The sequence below is a fragment of the Notolepis coatsorum genome (assembly GCF_963971535.1).
Source record: "Notolepis coatsorum genome assembly, chromosome: 11".
NCBI lineage: Eukaryota > Metazoa > Chordata > Actinopteri > Aulopiformes > Paralepididae > Notolepis > Notolepis coatsorum.
Genome location: NC_140175.1, coordinates 92,123,714 through 92,140,390, shown reverse-complemented (window position 1 = coordinate 92,140,390; position 16,677 = coordinate 92,123,714). Strand labels below are relative to the sequence as shown.

The 16,677-nt window shown below is 43.0% G+C and overlaps 1 protein-coding gene across 1 annotated transcript in view; it reads right to left on the bottom strand.

Moving 5' to 3' along the window:
- The window catches only part of shc3 (SHC (Src homology 2 domain containing) transforming protein 3), a gene marked incomplete at both ends in the record, with an annotated part of 120,301 nt that extends 104,336 nt beyond the window's left edge, over window positions 1–15,965 (bottom strand). The window contains 1 exon segment of the mRNA XM_084324998.1: window positions 15,372–15,965. Coding sequence (XP_084181124.1) covers window positions 15,372–15,965 — 594 coding nt within the window.
- Window positions 15,966–16,677: the final 712 nt, after the last annotated feature.

The window sequence follows — 16,677 nt, the reverse complement described above, 5'->3', positions numbered from 1 at the left end:
CCTCAAAGGGTCGACCGCCAACCTAATTTCCTCTGTCATCTCTCGATGAAGGGTATCAAAAAATTCCGCCTGCACTTTTCTTTGTGTTTCAGCGAAGCGTACCTCAAAGTCTGCATGGAGTTTGGTCATGACCGAGAGAACAGCTTCGCTTATCTCACTGATACCGGGCGACGGCGAGGGTAGACCCGGTGGCAGTTTGCCGGCTGGAGTGCTCATGGATCTGGTCTCCACCACCGACATCGCAGAAAGTTGAAAAAAGTCGACGAAAGTAGTTGAAACTCGACGACTCAACAAGCAGACAAATAACAAATAAAAATAAAATAAAGACTAATGGGGAGAAAAGTGTATTTTGCACGATAGAAGGGAGCTCTCGTGAAACACGTCTCACTCCATGAACGCCTGGCTCCGCCCCCTTGGATGTCTGTGTTCCTGTGCATAACATTTCAATTTTTTTCAGGTTTGGGGAATGGTGATGTGCAGATAGGTGTGCGTGCTGAGTTGCCTGTGGATGGAGTAGACATCATTCTGGGTAACAATCTGGCCGGGGTACGAGTGTGGGCCGATGGGCCTCTCCCAAATGTAGTCACCCAAAAGACACCTAGTCCAACTTTGTTAGACACTTCATCTGATGTTGTCATTGTGTATCCAGCCTGTGCCATTACACGTGCCATGACAGCAGCGGGTGACGCAGCGGGTGACGCACCGGGTGCTACCCAGGCAACATATGTTGAAGCGGTTCATGTGGGTTTGATTCTGCCTGAGCAACTCCAGTCCATGTCAAAGGCTGATTTGGTTACAGAGCAGGTAAATGATCCAGCTTTACGAGAGCTGTTTGAGAAAAGCCGTGCCATTTGAAGAAATAGGTAGCTCGGCGCAGGGATATTGTCTTCATGGCGGTTTATTGTTTTGGAAGTGGGTGCCGCATGGGGATGCTTTCGTGGGTAACCCCATTTTTCAGTTTGTGGTACCATGCAAGTTTCATCCATTGGTGTTGCAGACTTGTCATAACAATGTGGCAGGGCATCAAGGAGTGAGGAAAACGTATGACCGTGCACTGAGACACTGTTTTTGGCCCTGTCTAAAACGTGATATTTCCGCATATATCAAAATGTGTCAAACGTGTCAGTTAACTGGGAAGCCGAGTCAGACCATCACACCGGCCCGCTCTCTCCTATTCCTGCTGTTGATCAGCCATTTGAACATTTGATTATTGACTGTGTTGGACCATTTCCGCGTTCCAAACAGGGACATCTGTATTTGCTTACGGTGATGTGTCAGGTGACCAGATACCCGGCAGCATTTCCGCTTAGATCAATAACGACGAAGTCTGTTGTTAAAGCGCTGACACAGTTCATTTCTGTGTTCGGGATAACCAAAATCGTTCAGAGCGATCAGGGTTCCAATTTCACCTCACATATGTTTGTGGCAATTCTCCGGCAACTGCACATCAGGGACAACAAAGCGTCAGCGTATCATGCCCAGTCTCAGGGAGCGTTAGAGCGTTTTCATCAAACGCTCTTATTGTACAGAGTTAGGGGGGGACTGGGAAGAGGGACTGCCCTGGCTCCTATTGGCCTCCAGAGAGGTAGTCGAGGAGAGCACAGGGTTTAGCCCTAATGACCTGGTTTTTGGTCCGTGGTCCCATGGCTGTGTTGAAAGACAGCTGGGACATGACAGAACCCCCTCGGAAATTGGTTGATTATGTTAATGGTTTCAGACGCAGGTTGTTTTTGTCTGTTGATTGTGCGAAGGAGAAGTTGGGGAGGTCTCAGGGAAAAATGAAATCCCTTTATGATCGTCGCACTGAGCTTAGGCAGTTTAAGGCTGGCGATCAGGTTTTGCTTTTACAGCCAGTGGTAACTTCTCCCTTTCAGGCAAAGTTCACGGGCCCTTACACTGTTGTGCGGCAGGTGACTGACCTGAATTATGTTATTGCCAAAGGCAGGAGAGCGAATAGGGTATGTCATGTGAACCTTTTAAAACCCTACTACTCTGGCCATCCTAAAGGGGGGGGGGGGGGGGTAATGGGGAGACTGAGAAGGTTTCTCTTTGTACCACTACAGTGGACAGGTCCACCTCTCCAGTAGCCGGCCCTGAGGAAGGAGTAAACCCGGACGTGGTGTTGCAAGGGCGGTTGAACAATTCAGAGTCATTGGGAAAGTTGGATGTGATTTTGGCAGATTTGGATGACTCGAAGCGTGTTGAGTTAATAACTCTGATTAACCGTTATCCTGTTTTATTTTCAGATGTACCCTCACGCACACATCTAATTGAACATGATGTGGATGTGGGCGAGGCAGCCCCAATAAAGCAGCGCTTCTATCGTGTCTCTCCCGAGAAACGCAAGCATTTGGACAATGAGGTTCAGTATATGTTGGACAATCAAATTGCCGAATCATGTTCGTCAAGTTGGGCGTCGCCTTGCCTGTTGGTCGGTAAACCCGACGGAACCTATAGACCGTGTACTGACTTTCGTAAAGTGAATAATATTACCAAACCAGATGTGTTTCCTCTTCCCCGCATGGTGTAGATCAGGTGGCATCGGCTACTTACGTGAGTAAGTTTGACCTTTTAGGTTATTGGCAAGTCCCGCTGTCTAAGCATGGCCAGGAGATTTGCGCTTTTATCACTCCCTCTGGGTTGTACAAATACTTAGTTATGCCGTTCGGTCTTCGAAACGCGCCTGCTACTTTCCAGCGCCTTATGAACAAAGTTGTGGCTGGTCTAGATCGGTGCGCTGTCTACCTGGATGATGTGGTGATTTACAGCGATACATGGTCTGAACACCTTCAGCGTATCCGGGCACTATTCAAAAAGTTGGTCTGGGCACGGTTGACCATTAACTTGGCCAAATGTGAATTTGCAAAAGCCACTGTCACCTATTTAGGAAAGGTGGTCGGTCAGGGCAGCGTGAGCATGGTTCAGGATAAAGTTGTGGCTATTGTAAATTATCCCCCTCCAACGACAAAAAAAGATTTGATGCGTTTTCTGGGTTTAGTGGGTTATTATTGGAGCTTCTGTCGCAACTTCTTGTCCGTAGTAGAGCCGTTGACAAACTTGTTGAGGAAAGACTACAAGTATGTCTGGTCAGACAGATGCCAAGTGGCATTTGAAAATGTGAAGGCCCTATTGTGTTCTGAACCTGTGTTAACTGCTCCACGTTTAAATGACTCCTTTTCATTACAGGTGGATGCTTCCAACGTGGGGGCAGTCCTCCTGCAGGAGGATGTGCATGGGGTGGATAAATCGGTGGCCTTCTTCTCGAGGAAATTTAACACCTACCAACTTAACTACTCAGTTATCGAGAAGGACGCGTTATCACTGATTTGGGCACTCCAACATTTTGACGTGTATCTGGGGTCAGGGTTGACTCCACGGATCATAATCCTTTGACCTTTTTAAAGTCCCTCCAAAATCCCAACCAGGGGTTGATGAGGTGGGCTTTGTTTTTACAGCCCTATTCTTTGGACATCCGTCACATTAAAGGGTCTCAAAATGTAATTGCGGACGCATTGTCCCGCATACCCTAAGTTGGTCCCAATGTGATACTTTGTTTTGCCCCTCTCGTCTGTTCCCCAATCCCTACTGTCTCCTGCTCTCTTAAATTGCTTCCTAGGGCTCTATGTTGCTGAACGCGGAGGCATGATGGTCAGGGGAATGGGTGAAGCTTTAAAACAATGTTTATTTTTATTTGAATGTAGGGGACAACATATTATTGTTACTTGAGTTTATGTATTGATTTAGTTTGGTTAGCCACTTGTAAATAAAAATTTAATTTGTTAATAGGGAAGAACCCTTTTCTTTAGGGGGAGGGTGTGACGACACCCACTCTACCTGCTAATGGGGAGTCTTCTGACTCACCAGGAAGCATGGTGGAGTGGGTGGCTCGTTAACTTCATAAGACTCACCTGTGCAGGGCAGAGAGCTGCCTGCACCTGAATATATGTTTCTCTGTCTAATCCCCTCTTTGTCTGCTTTCTCCACTTCTAGGCACAGGTTGTGTTGACAGAGTCAGCTATGGAGCGACAATAATGTGTTCATGACGACAAGGTTTCTCTTTAGCCTTTGGCGTGGTTTATTTCACATTGCACCCAACAGTACACATGAGTCCTTCTCTTGTGAGAGCGACAGAGGAAGAGAGTGAAGGGGGAGGTAACATCTCCTTTTATACTTCTCACCTGGCGTCACCTACAATAGCTACGCCTATAGCGCCCTCTTGTGGAAACAGTTAGACAGTTACATGCAATCATACATAACATCTAACTTCAACAGGTTGTACCAACACCCAAGCTGAAACCTTTGACATATTATAGCACTAATACTTACACCACACACACCACAGCATACTTACTCACTCATCCACACACTGCACTCACTACTGATTCTCATACAAACAATTAAATTGTTTATGTCATTATGCTTTTTGTTGTTTAGATAGGATTAAATAAATTATTCTTTTGTTAAACTTGGTATCACGTGTGGTATCACGTGTGGACTCCCTATTTGTTTCAAACCACCTGTTTGTGACAATGTCGACCCCCACACTGCAACCTGTTGTAATGTGTAATGTGATGATACTAATAAAAAGAGATACAAAAAAGGGGAAATCTACCCTAAAGTACAGCTCAATGCAGTGAGATAAGACACTAGCAATGATGTCATCAAGAGACAAATCCTGGAGATGCTACTAGACAGTTACAGCCAGGTCACTATGACAGTACCCATGGTGATTTTACTGGTATATGGGTAGAGATTCTGAATCGGCGCTGTAAGTCCTACATTAAAATAAAACATTTGGATGTAATAGTTCGAACAATAATTCCATTAACCCACCAGGTCATGCCACTAAATCATTGTCAATGGACTAACTCCAAAAACGGTTACTTTATGACATCACAAATTTAAGTCTTGGTCAAATATACTCTGAATTGTGGGTAAGATAAGACAATTGACACTGCTATAGTGATAGCAGTTTGAAAGAATGAACTAATACAAGTACTGAGAATGTTACTGCCATTTTAATGAATTTTCGAGCATAGAAGATTTAGTCCAAGATATCTACTTGTCTTTTCACTCAAAGCACTGAGTTGAAATATAGATTTAGACATGGAAATGAGCTGGCGGGCTTGCTTAAGACAGTCGGCTAGCTGCATGAGGAATAGAAACATTTCTAGTTGGGCTGCTTAGCTGTTACCATGGCAACAGCAGTCTTAACTCACATTTTCCCATGGGGGAGGGTGGCTAACATCTCAGACTAATTTAGGGTTAAAACTAACTAGGAGCAAAGTTCTGACCCCTGGTAAAAGTCTAGAGAAGAAAGAAAAAAAGCCTAATCAATTATTCAGTTGTTGCTACTACAGAATAATCAACCACAAGAATTTGACACATCCCCTTGTAAAATGCAATAAATGATCTTACATTAACAATGACGTACGTTTTAGAGATGAACGTCTAAATAAATAGACAAGAAAAGATGTCCCTCTCTGCCTGGAAATTACTTTAACCATTTCACTACCACACTACCAAATGGTTAACCCTTTCACTGCGACACGACAAAGGGTTAACCATTTCACAACCACACTACAGAAGGTAAACCCTTTCACTACCACACTACAGACGGTAACAGTCTGTAGTGAATCTCTACCCATATACCAGTAAAATCACCATGGGTACTGTCATAGTGACCTGGCTGTACCTGTCTAGTAGCAGCAGCTCCAGGATTTGTCTCTTGATGACATCATTGCTAGTGTCTTATCTCACTTCATTGAGCTGTACTTTAGGGTAGATTTCCCCTTTTTTCTTTCTTTTTATTAGTATCATCACATTACACGTTACAACAGGTTGCAGTGTGGGGGTCGACATTATAAGGTAGTGTGGTTGTGAAAGGGTTAAAATGACATCAATGCCAATAGCTTTTTGGCCAACACATGATTGAATCTGATGAATGTAGATGTCCGATCCCATCCAGTCACCTACACAGACTACCACCCACCTTACAGCACCTCCTCCGCTGACTAATATCACACTGACTGGGAACATCTTGTGCTGACAAGGTCCTATCATAACCACAACCAGACTCCTAAAGGTGGCCGTTAATAAACAAGACACTCAGGAGTCAGACACAATCTACTGGTATGACCTCGTTAAACATATGCTCAGTCTACACCAGGGGTTCTAGGCCAGCGGGTCTCAACCTTTAATATTAGATTAGATTCAAATGTATTGTCATTATACAGCACAAGTACAGTACAACGAAAATAAGTTTGGCATCCAACCAGAGTGCAAATGTAACAGTAAAGTGCAATAGTAATATACAATGTACAGGTGATTAAACTGGGCCAGTCTACAATATATAAATTAGTACTACTGGGTGTAGTGCTAATCAGATGTATGTACAGAGTAATACCAATATGTACGGGTATAAAGACAGTAGTGCTGACCCTGATTAGTCGACTAATCGATCGAAAGGAGCCATAGTCGACTGCCAACCTCTTAGTCGAATGCACATTTATTCTTTCCAAAAGCAAAGAGGCCTAGAAGCGTGGCTAACGCTAATGGCGCGCATACCAGAGAGGCTAACTGCCTAAGAAACGGGCACAGAGGCACTGAAAGAGGATTTCACCCATCTAATGAACACACTAGACTAGACAAATATCAAGATGTATCCATCAGTGGACCAATTGCATGCTTTCACAGAGGACAAGAAGCCTTCAGTCGACTCCTTCAGACATTAACTAAGCACCCGCCACAGACCAAATGGAATGATAAAAAAAAACAATAATAAATTAAATCTTTTTTTTATAGTCGACTACCAGTCGACTATCTGCACATTTCGGCCAATCAAAGTCGACTATACAAATCCTTAGTCGGGACAGCCCTAAAAGACAGTATGGTCATGGCAGCTTAAGAGTGGGTAAGGGATATGTACAGATATAGATATAGTATCTACAGATAGATATGTAAAAGGATTATGTGCAGGTATGTACAGACAGGTGGATAGATATATATATACGGTAAGAATATGTATATATATATAGTATATACAGCATTATCGTACATGCTATCATACAGAGTTATATGGGCTATATGCAGGTGTATAGGGTAACTGCAGACAGATATGGATATGTGTATATATGCGGTAAATATAAATATATAATGTATATATGCGGTATGTACAGCACTGTTGTACATGCTATCATACAGAGTATATAGATTATAGTGTGTGTGTGTTTGTGTGTGTGTGGGGGGGGGGGGGGGGCCGTGGACCCCCATTTGATCATATTTTAGTTGTTTCATGTGATTAACCCTTTCACTACCACACTACCAAATGGTTAACCCTTTCACTACCACACTACAGAAGGTTAACACTACCACACTACAGACGGTTAACCGTCTGTAGTGTGGTAGTGAAAGGGTTAACCTTCTGTAGTGTGGTAGTGAAAAGGTTAAGTGCATAATCCTGTACTGTAGTTGAGCAGATACCAAGTAAAACCTATGACCAGTTTCTCTCTCATTGGGCGAACTTCTCGTGAATGAAATAATGTGGAAATGTAACTACTTCTCATTTTCTGGCGACCCCCCTGGACCCCACATTGAGAACCACAGGTCTATGCTATACACTTCTCATCAATATATATTCAGAATGGCCCATAGAATCATAGAATATCCCTCACATGTATTGCACACAGAATACGAGCCGCTACCCTCACATAGGCACTTCAGATCCGCCAAGTGAAAACTGAAAAGATGAAAAAAAAATTTAAAAAAATCTGCCACATTCAGCAAGCCTAGTACTTAACAAGTAGGATAGAAATGTGGTTGCAACTAGGGATGTCCCGATCACATTTTTTTGCTCCCGATCCGATCCCGATCATGTGATTTTGAGTATCTACCGATACCGATCTTTCCCGATCCGATATATATATATATTTTTTAATAAATAAAAAAATGTAATACAAAATGTCCCCATCCCAATTTCTCACATTACATTCACCCTGAATGTTGACGTTATCCAGGTGAAAAGTTAACTTCATTCAAGCGAGGCATTGCAACCGGAGTAATCTAAAAACTCCGCCTCTAACCTGCTGCTTCATGAGAGCACTGGCGCCATCGTCTGTAAAAATCAGGTGACTGCAAGTTCTGCAACTAGTGGATGTCCCTCATCCTTGACATAAATCATTTGATGTATAGTTAAATCAAAGGAAATGTGTTTGTTTTAATTCTTCTGCTCTGTGTGACAATAAATAAATGAATGATGATATGCAATTTAAAACTAAAAGCTAAGGCCTCAGTATGAGTTTAAGACGTGAACATGGTCATGTTTGTTGAATAAAAAAAAAAGTTAAAAAGAAAAAAATATCCAGATTATAATTTTTTTTATCCCGATCTTCTGAAAATCACGTGATTGGCCCCCGATCCCGATCACGTGATCGGATCAGGACATCCCTAGTTGCAACCTACATGGGATAGTGGAATGGAATATAAAAGGGCTGTGCAATACAAAATAACCTTGGACTTATGGGACTGTGCCACATCAAATGAATAACGTAGGAAGAGGTTAATTACATGATGTCTTGTCTGTATGCCTGTCTATGCTATGTTTTTCTTTTTTGTAACATAAAACTAATTTCTGTATTAACAGACAAAGAATGATCTTATCTTATCTTATAGTCAAGCGATGCCTAAAGCTGGTCCACAGCTCAAACTGTGAGCGGTAAACTAACCAATACAATATGAGTATCCTTGACTAGGGTATCCAAGAAAAACCTACAATTAAGTATCCTCATATAATGCATCAAGTTAGACCTGTGTGGATGTGTGTGTGTGTGTGTGTGTGTGCGTGTGTGTGTGTGTGTGTGTGTGTGTGTGTGTGTGTGTGTGTGTGTGTGTGTGTGTGTGTGTGTGTGTGTGTGTGTGTGTGTGTGTGTGTGTGTGTGTGTGTGTGTGTGTGTGTGTGTGTGTGTGTGTGTGTGTGTGTAGTGTGGTGTGGTGTGGTGTGGTGTGGTGTGGTGTGGTGTGGTGTGGTGTGGTGTGGTGTTGTGTTGTGTTGTGTTGTGTTGTGTTGTGTTGTGTGTAAGATAAGATAAGATATTCCTTTATTAATCCCCTTGGGGAAATTCAGAAATCATATAGCAGCATGGGGGAGGGGAGGTACAGGTATGGGCAGGGTAATAGTAGACATAAATATAGGCAATCAAATTTGATCTGAATATAAAAATATGTGTGTGTTTGTGTGGGTGTGTGTGTCCTTGCCCCATTATCAAGCTTTCCACAAAGTGTGGCCTTGTAGAATCTGTTTAGAAGTTATGGGCCTTTTGGGAGCCCCCCCCCCCCCTCCTCAAAATTACTCTATATTTAAACATGGTCCCCCAAATGAATGGAAGTGAATAAGGAGCCTGACACCTGGGAGGAATGGTGGTGTTGACAGCAGACAACAGGGAGAGCAGTGGTCACTAGTTTACTTGTAAGGCTGATATAGTGTCTGCTCAGTAACATGGGTCTCCCAGTCCCTCCGCTCTGCAGTACAGAAAATACATTTCCTGGTATCCCGTTCCCACTTCATCCAATCAGGAGAGAGAACTCCACACTGCAAAAATGGTCTGACAAAAATAAGAAATAAAAACTAGTTTTAAACAAATATGTGCTTTAAACAAGTCAAATAATCTGCCAGTGCAGTAAGCAAATGTGGAAAAGCATCTAGGGTTCTCTCTCCTGATTGGATGAAGTGGGAACGGGATACCAGAAAATGTATTTCCTGTTTACTGCAGACTGGAGGGACTGGGAGACCCATGTTACTGACCAAACACGCTATACCAGTGAGAATGTAGAGCTATTTAACACTTTTTTTAAACAAAATAAAATACCACAACATACTGTACATCACCTTTAATAGCTAATGTTGAAAATGAGCTGAATTGTTATGCTGGCAATAATCTGTAATGTTTGCATTTTGTAAGATTGCTTCCTCAAAAGTATTACTATTTATATGCAAGCAATGAATGGAATGTCACATTTCCCAAGCAGTATATCTCATTTAGGAAGATCAAATAATGTTCACAGACACCCAGGTCTAAAATCTATACAGGATGTGTTAGGTCAAGAGGATGTGTTGACTCATTGATACATCTAAATAGGCTAAATCAATAGCATGTGGTAAAAAAAAAAAAAACGATCTTAAACAAGTCAAACACAGAATATCATTATATATATATAATGTATTTACTCCCAAGATGCAGCACTGAACGGCACAGAAAGTCCTTCATTCCGACAGCCATCAGACTTTATAATGCATCACTGTGCCTCACTGCATCACTGAGCACAGGGTGACAGTACTATCTTTTACAATTTTACACTTACTGTATATTTCTGTATATTTTTACTGTATATTTTATATTAGAATGTAACATAGGGAATGTATATCCCGGACCGTATTTTATACTTTATTCTCATTTGTGACTTTGTTTTTGTCTACCCAAATGTTTACTGTTTACTGTGAGCGATTTGTAGTGCCAAATTTCCCTTGGGATGAATAAAGTATTTCTATTCTATTAAAAAAAAAAACACTCAGAGTGGGAGTGAGAGGAAGGAATGTTGCCATGGTTACCGAACAACAGTGAGCAACTTGTTAACGAGAATGAATGACTTGAGTTTTACACAAGTAAAGTCGGTGTTGTGTTCCTGAATCACGCCTGGCTCAGCTGAATATTTTAAATACGCCACACTGAAAGGACAAACGCAGCAAGGGATACATTATACATCCATATTGTATACTAAAACTAGAAGAGCCTACTAAGCCACCTATGAAGGCCATAGTCAAATATGAACGGTATGTTTGTGGAGGCAAAATGGATTTAAAATGATCTACGTTCACACATAAATAGCTCAGATCAGATTTATTTTTGTTTGGCTGTTCACATAATAAAAAATAAAAAAATGTGGTCACGGAATTGGTCACGCTCCTGAACTGACCCGCATTATACGGCAAAAATATCTGACCTGTATCCGATTCAGGACCACATACGAAAGTGGCCAAAATCAGAATTGAAAAGATCAGATTCCATGTGATTTGTGCTGTTCACACTGTTGTGAATAGTAATCCGATCTAAGTTACACATATGAGCAAATAAATCAGATTCGGGCCACTTTCGTCTGCAGTCTGAACGTTACGCATGGGTACCAAATCCGGTACTTTTAAGGGAATCGACTGAATCACGTCGGTACTACCGAGTACCGATTCACGTGAGATCCACCGGTGCCACATTCTGGTAATGCAAAAAAAAGATATATATACATTTTTTTTATTTAAGTCCGATGATGTCAACGTTTAGTTTACACTGAAACGAAACCTATGAAGTGTGCCGCATGTTCACGTCAACGTGCACGCGCACAATACACGCTTACCTAGGATTTGACTTGATTCAACAACAACAAAGCAGTCGGGGCCGAAAACGGTCGCAAGTGTGGTTACACTTTACAAAGCTAGATGCAGACAACGCTCGCTGCAATATTATATATTATATATATTAACAAATTGTTCTAAATAAATAATAATGATATAATAAATAATTAGAAGTTTGGACACATTTTTTACAACTGAGGTAGGTAGATTACATTTTTAGAGACTAAAGTACCGTTGGGTACCGGTATCGGTTCAAATGTGAACGGTACCCAACCCTAGTGAACGTAGCCAAAAGCACTGCAATACATAGCTACGGTAGACTGAAGGGAGTGCAAATGGTGTCGCGGTCAATCAGCATCCCTTCAGTGTAATGGTGCGTGACGCGTATGGGACGAACACATGACACTAATTAAAAGTGCTGCGAGGCAGAATTGCACATTGAACTCGATACATACAGTCAGTAGCCAGCCAAGCCACAGGGAAACTGAGGGGGTGGGGGCTGCATGGGGGGGGGGGGGGGGGGGGGGGGGCATTTCCACTCTCACAGCATGGACCCACCGTATTGACTGGATGTGTCCAAAACCCAACAGACTCTCCAGCCCCCAAATGCTGTTAATGGAACGCCATCCTGGACACAGATTCTGTGGGCTAGGATGAGGAGGTGGGAACGCCATGCTGGATGATGAGATCATATTGTGTGCGTTTTTCTTTAGTGTGCATAAGCATTATTTTGATTTGATCTTTATTCATCTCGAACACAACAAACATACAAATCACCGGTAAAGACTAAATGTAAACATCAACAAATGAGTCCTTCTTCATCCATAGAAAAATAAACAGGGATGAGTTGGAGAAGGGGCAGAAGGAAGCACAGCTTATCCAGTCCTGCCTCTTTCTTACAATATCATAACATTTAAAATAAAACTATCTTACTCCTAAGAGAGAGAAAGAATAATGAATAAAATAAGGTAAAAAAAAGACAACCATTATTTTTTGCTTAAAAAATCAAAACATTCCCTGAGAGCAACTATCTATAGTTCTTCAGTTCTGTATTTGTCCATCAGTGCTTTCTTGTATCTATATTTTAACTGTGTTATTGCTCTGTTTCGTTTCCACTTGTAGTCCATTCCATAAAGCTGCCCCACAAAATGAAATGCGCATGTTTTTAATGAGTGGTGCGGACAGTAGCATATTTTAAGTTAAGTTTTCCCCTTAAATCACAACTTCCCTCTCTGTGCATGAAAATTGTGTGTATATTACCTGGCAATGAATTGCTTCTGTCTTTTTTTTTTATCCACTTTTTCTCCCATTTTCTATTTTTCTCCCATCCCAATTTCGTATTATCCAATTCTTCCCTCCCCTGTCTTGAACGTTGCTAGACTATGCCTCCCACAGGTCGGTTGTAGTGAGGACAAAAGCCTTGCATCACGTGTCCCCTCCGGTACACGAGGAGGCAGCCTGTTGCATCTTTTCACCGCAGCAGCTCGAACTCTCAGTGGCGAGGAGTAATGCGTGGGAGGCTCACACTGCCCCCGATACTTCCTGCTTCCGTCGCACCGGCATCACCAAACCGACCTGTAGGAGTCGCTGTCCACAACGTCAAATCCCCACCCACCGGCTTTCCCACCCTCTAACACTTGCCAATTGTGTTAGTATGAACGACCGGCCAGCCGGTAGCAACGCTGAGAGCTGAGCTCGAACCCAGCGTCTCCTGCGTTAGAGGCAAGCGCCTTGCCCACTGCGCCAATCAGTCTTTAAACATGATTTGAGCAGTTAAATCCATACATTTTAAAGTCTGTGACTTTAAAAACAATTGATTAGTATGCTCATGATACCCAACATGATTTATAAACCTTATTGCTTTTTTTTTGCAATGTGCATATCTTTTGTAAAGTGCTTTTATAGGTATTCCCCCAAATATCAACACAATAGATTAGATACTGTAAAATAAGTGCATAATATATACAATTTATTTATACCTACCTACTACTTTCACTGTCTACAACTTCCCTACACTGTGATCATAATCATCATAACTACCTGCCTCATACTATAGTTTACCCATATAACTCTATATGACAGCATGTACAACAGTGCTGTATATACTGTATATACATTTATATATGTATATTTACTGCATACTATATATATATCCATAATCTGTATGAATATACATGCATATAATCCTCCTATATACCAATTTATACACCTGCCTTTAACCCATATAAATCTGTATGATAGCATGTACAATAATGCTATATACCATATATATATATATATATATATATATATATATATATATATATATATATATATATATATATATATATATATATATATATATATATATATATATATATATATATATATATATATATATATTTATTCTTACTGTATATATATATGCACACCTGCAAATAATCCATTTTAACATATCTGTAGATACTATATCTATATTATTCTGTACATACTGTATCCCTTACCTACTCTTACTATAGTTACACTGGTAGCCAGTATGACTTACTACCATATTGTCTTCATACCTGTATCACTGTACATATTAATACTACAACCCTACATGCATCTGATTAGCATTATTACTCAGTAGTACACATTTATACCAGTTTGATCACCTGTACATTGTATATTACTATTGCACTTTACTGTTACATTTGCACGTCTGGTTGGATGCCAAACCTCTTTTCGTTGTACTGTACTTGTGCTGTATAATGACAACACATTTTAATCTAATCTAATCTAACCACGGACTGGAATTCTCTAAAAGAAGTACTGTCCAATTTACGGTGAGAAAAAAAAGAGAAGAGAAAAGAAAAACAACATTATGCCTTCAGTTCACCTTCACTCCTGTTTCAGTCGAAGTGGTTCGTTCCATTCTTGAATCTGTTCATTCAGAAACCACACCTTCAGAGCTCAGGGCGCACACCATGGTCTGTACCGTTGGAGAGTGACTCATTGTCGGAGTGATGACATTCACGGCTAAACCACCGGCAGACCGTGTCCCTTTAACCCGTTCACTGCCACACGACAGAAGGTTAACCCTTTACTATCACACAACCGACGGCCGACTGTCGTGTGGCAGTGAAAGGGTTAACCTTCTGTGTGTCGTCGTGGTGAAAGGGTTAACCGTTTTGGTAGTGCGGCGGTGAAAGGGTTTAAGTGATGTAGCCTACAACGAACACGCCGGAATTAGTACTACGACCGTGTGTCATAACAGCGACGGGTGTGAACGTGTCTGTGTATCACGTTCCACTGTTTCAGTATCAGAAGGCAGGGTATAGCCGTCCAACTTGTGAAAATACACAATGTACAGAAATAATAAGGTATTGCCAATAAAGACATTATGGTCTCGTACAAAACAAATTTAAAGGTGGAAATACTATAAAAAAAATTATGTTTACATCGTGCTGAAAACGACCTCCATTGCTAGATTGCTGTGCTTTGGGCATCAAAGGCTTTTTTCCTTCCTCTATGTTTTTTTCCCATTTTTTTTTTTCAATGACCTTCTGTTTCCTGAATTATTCAATGTATGTGTCCCGGCTCTTCTGCTGTATAGCCTACCTACAGTGCCTACACCCACACAAGGACACAGTGTGATGTGCTATCTGAGCTACCACCCCCCCCACACACACACACATACATACATACATACATACACACACACACACACACACACCTACAGCTGGCTCAGCTCAGTCATTGAGGGAAAATAGAGAATGGAGCGATGGACTGAGACAGAGAAAGACTCGGGGAGAGGATGATGGGAAATTCAAAAAGGGGGGAAACAGAGAGAGAGAGAGAGAGAGAGAGAGAGAGAGAGAGAGAGAGAGAGAGAGAGAGAGAGAGAGAGAGAGAGAGAGAGAGAGAGAGAGAGAGAGAGAGAGAGAGAGAGAGAAAGAGAGAGCAAGATAGTGAGACAAAAGAGAGAAAGAGAGAAAGAGAGAGACCGGCCAACCTTTACGATGTACGTCACTCCCGGTCCAGAGATCTTCTCGCTGGAGTGTAGCCATCCTCTGGAGGGTTTGTTCACCAGTCCGCCTCCTCCTCTGCCCGGGTTCCAGTCCTCTCCTCCGCCCGACTGGAGCTCCTCCAGCCGGCTCTTTTTGTTCATGCCGCCGGCCGCGTCCTGCTGGCAGCAAGTGGGGGCTGAGTTGCACAGAGAGCTGCCCCCGCTGGAGGCTGTGGTCGCTGCCGCTGACAGACCGGGGCCACCGGAGCCGGCCGAGCCCCCACCCCCCTGCAGCTTAGACACCAAGGCCAGGTCCTTGACGGCCGAGGGCAGCCCTTTGATGCCCAGCAAGCTGCCCGAGTTGCTGAATTTCAGGCCGGACACCTTGTTGATGAGGGTGCAGAGGGTGGTGCCCCCATCTTCCGGGTGGTCGGAGCCGTGGCCGGAGGCGGTGGAGGGGGAGGCGTGGACCTCGGCCGGGGGAGTGTACGGCGTCTCGGCGGCCGAGACCTTGGGGTTCATGGACAGACCGTGGAGGAGATCATCGACGGACGTCACGGACTCATTCCTGAATCGGTTGTATTTGGTACGGTGAAGCATACCCCCTTCTCTCTCTCTCCCTGGCTCTCTGGCTCTCTCCTCCTCTCCACCGACCCACACACAGCCCGCCTCTCTCACAAGCGTGGCCGAGCCGTGCTGATTACCCTCTCCTGTAACATAGCAGCGGCGGCAGCAGAGATGGCGGTACAGGCAGCGAACGCCTCGCAGCAATGACAGGCCACCTGACGGCAGTGTTCCCTTCTGAGCTCACAGTGGCTGTTGTGTTGAGATGCCGCCGTCACCGAAGCCCCGGCTGCCTCTAGGAGAATCCGAGGCTGTGATCCGATTGGCCGGAGGGAAAGACGCGGAAACAATCCATGGGAGCATAACATGGAAGGAGAGGAGGAAGAGGAAGAGGAAGGAGAGAAAAAGGGGGTCTCCTGAAGACTGCCAGTGTGGTGGTGATGCAGCTTGTTTGGTTTCCGGTGATGAGGATGATGGTGATGATGATAATGGTGAAGCTGATGATGATGATGATAATGGTGATGATGATGAGGATGATCTCCAGCTGCAGATGATCCTCACCAGGTTCTAGGTTTGGCAATGATGGTGGATATTTTTTGCGAGCGAGGAGCGAATGCTCTCTACTGACTGTTGCCTCCGAGCTGAAGCATGACTCACTGATCTGAGAAAACCTTCTCAACAAAAGGCTCGCTGAACACTGCAAATCACTTCCTGTTGGGGGGGGGGGGGGGGGTTAAAAATAAATCCT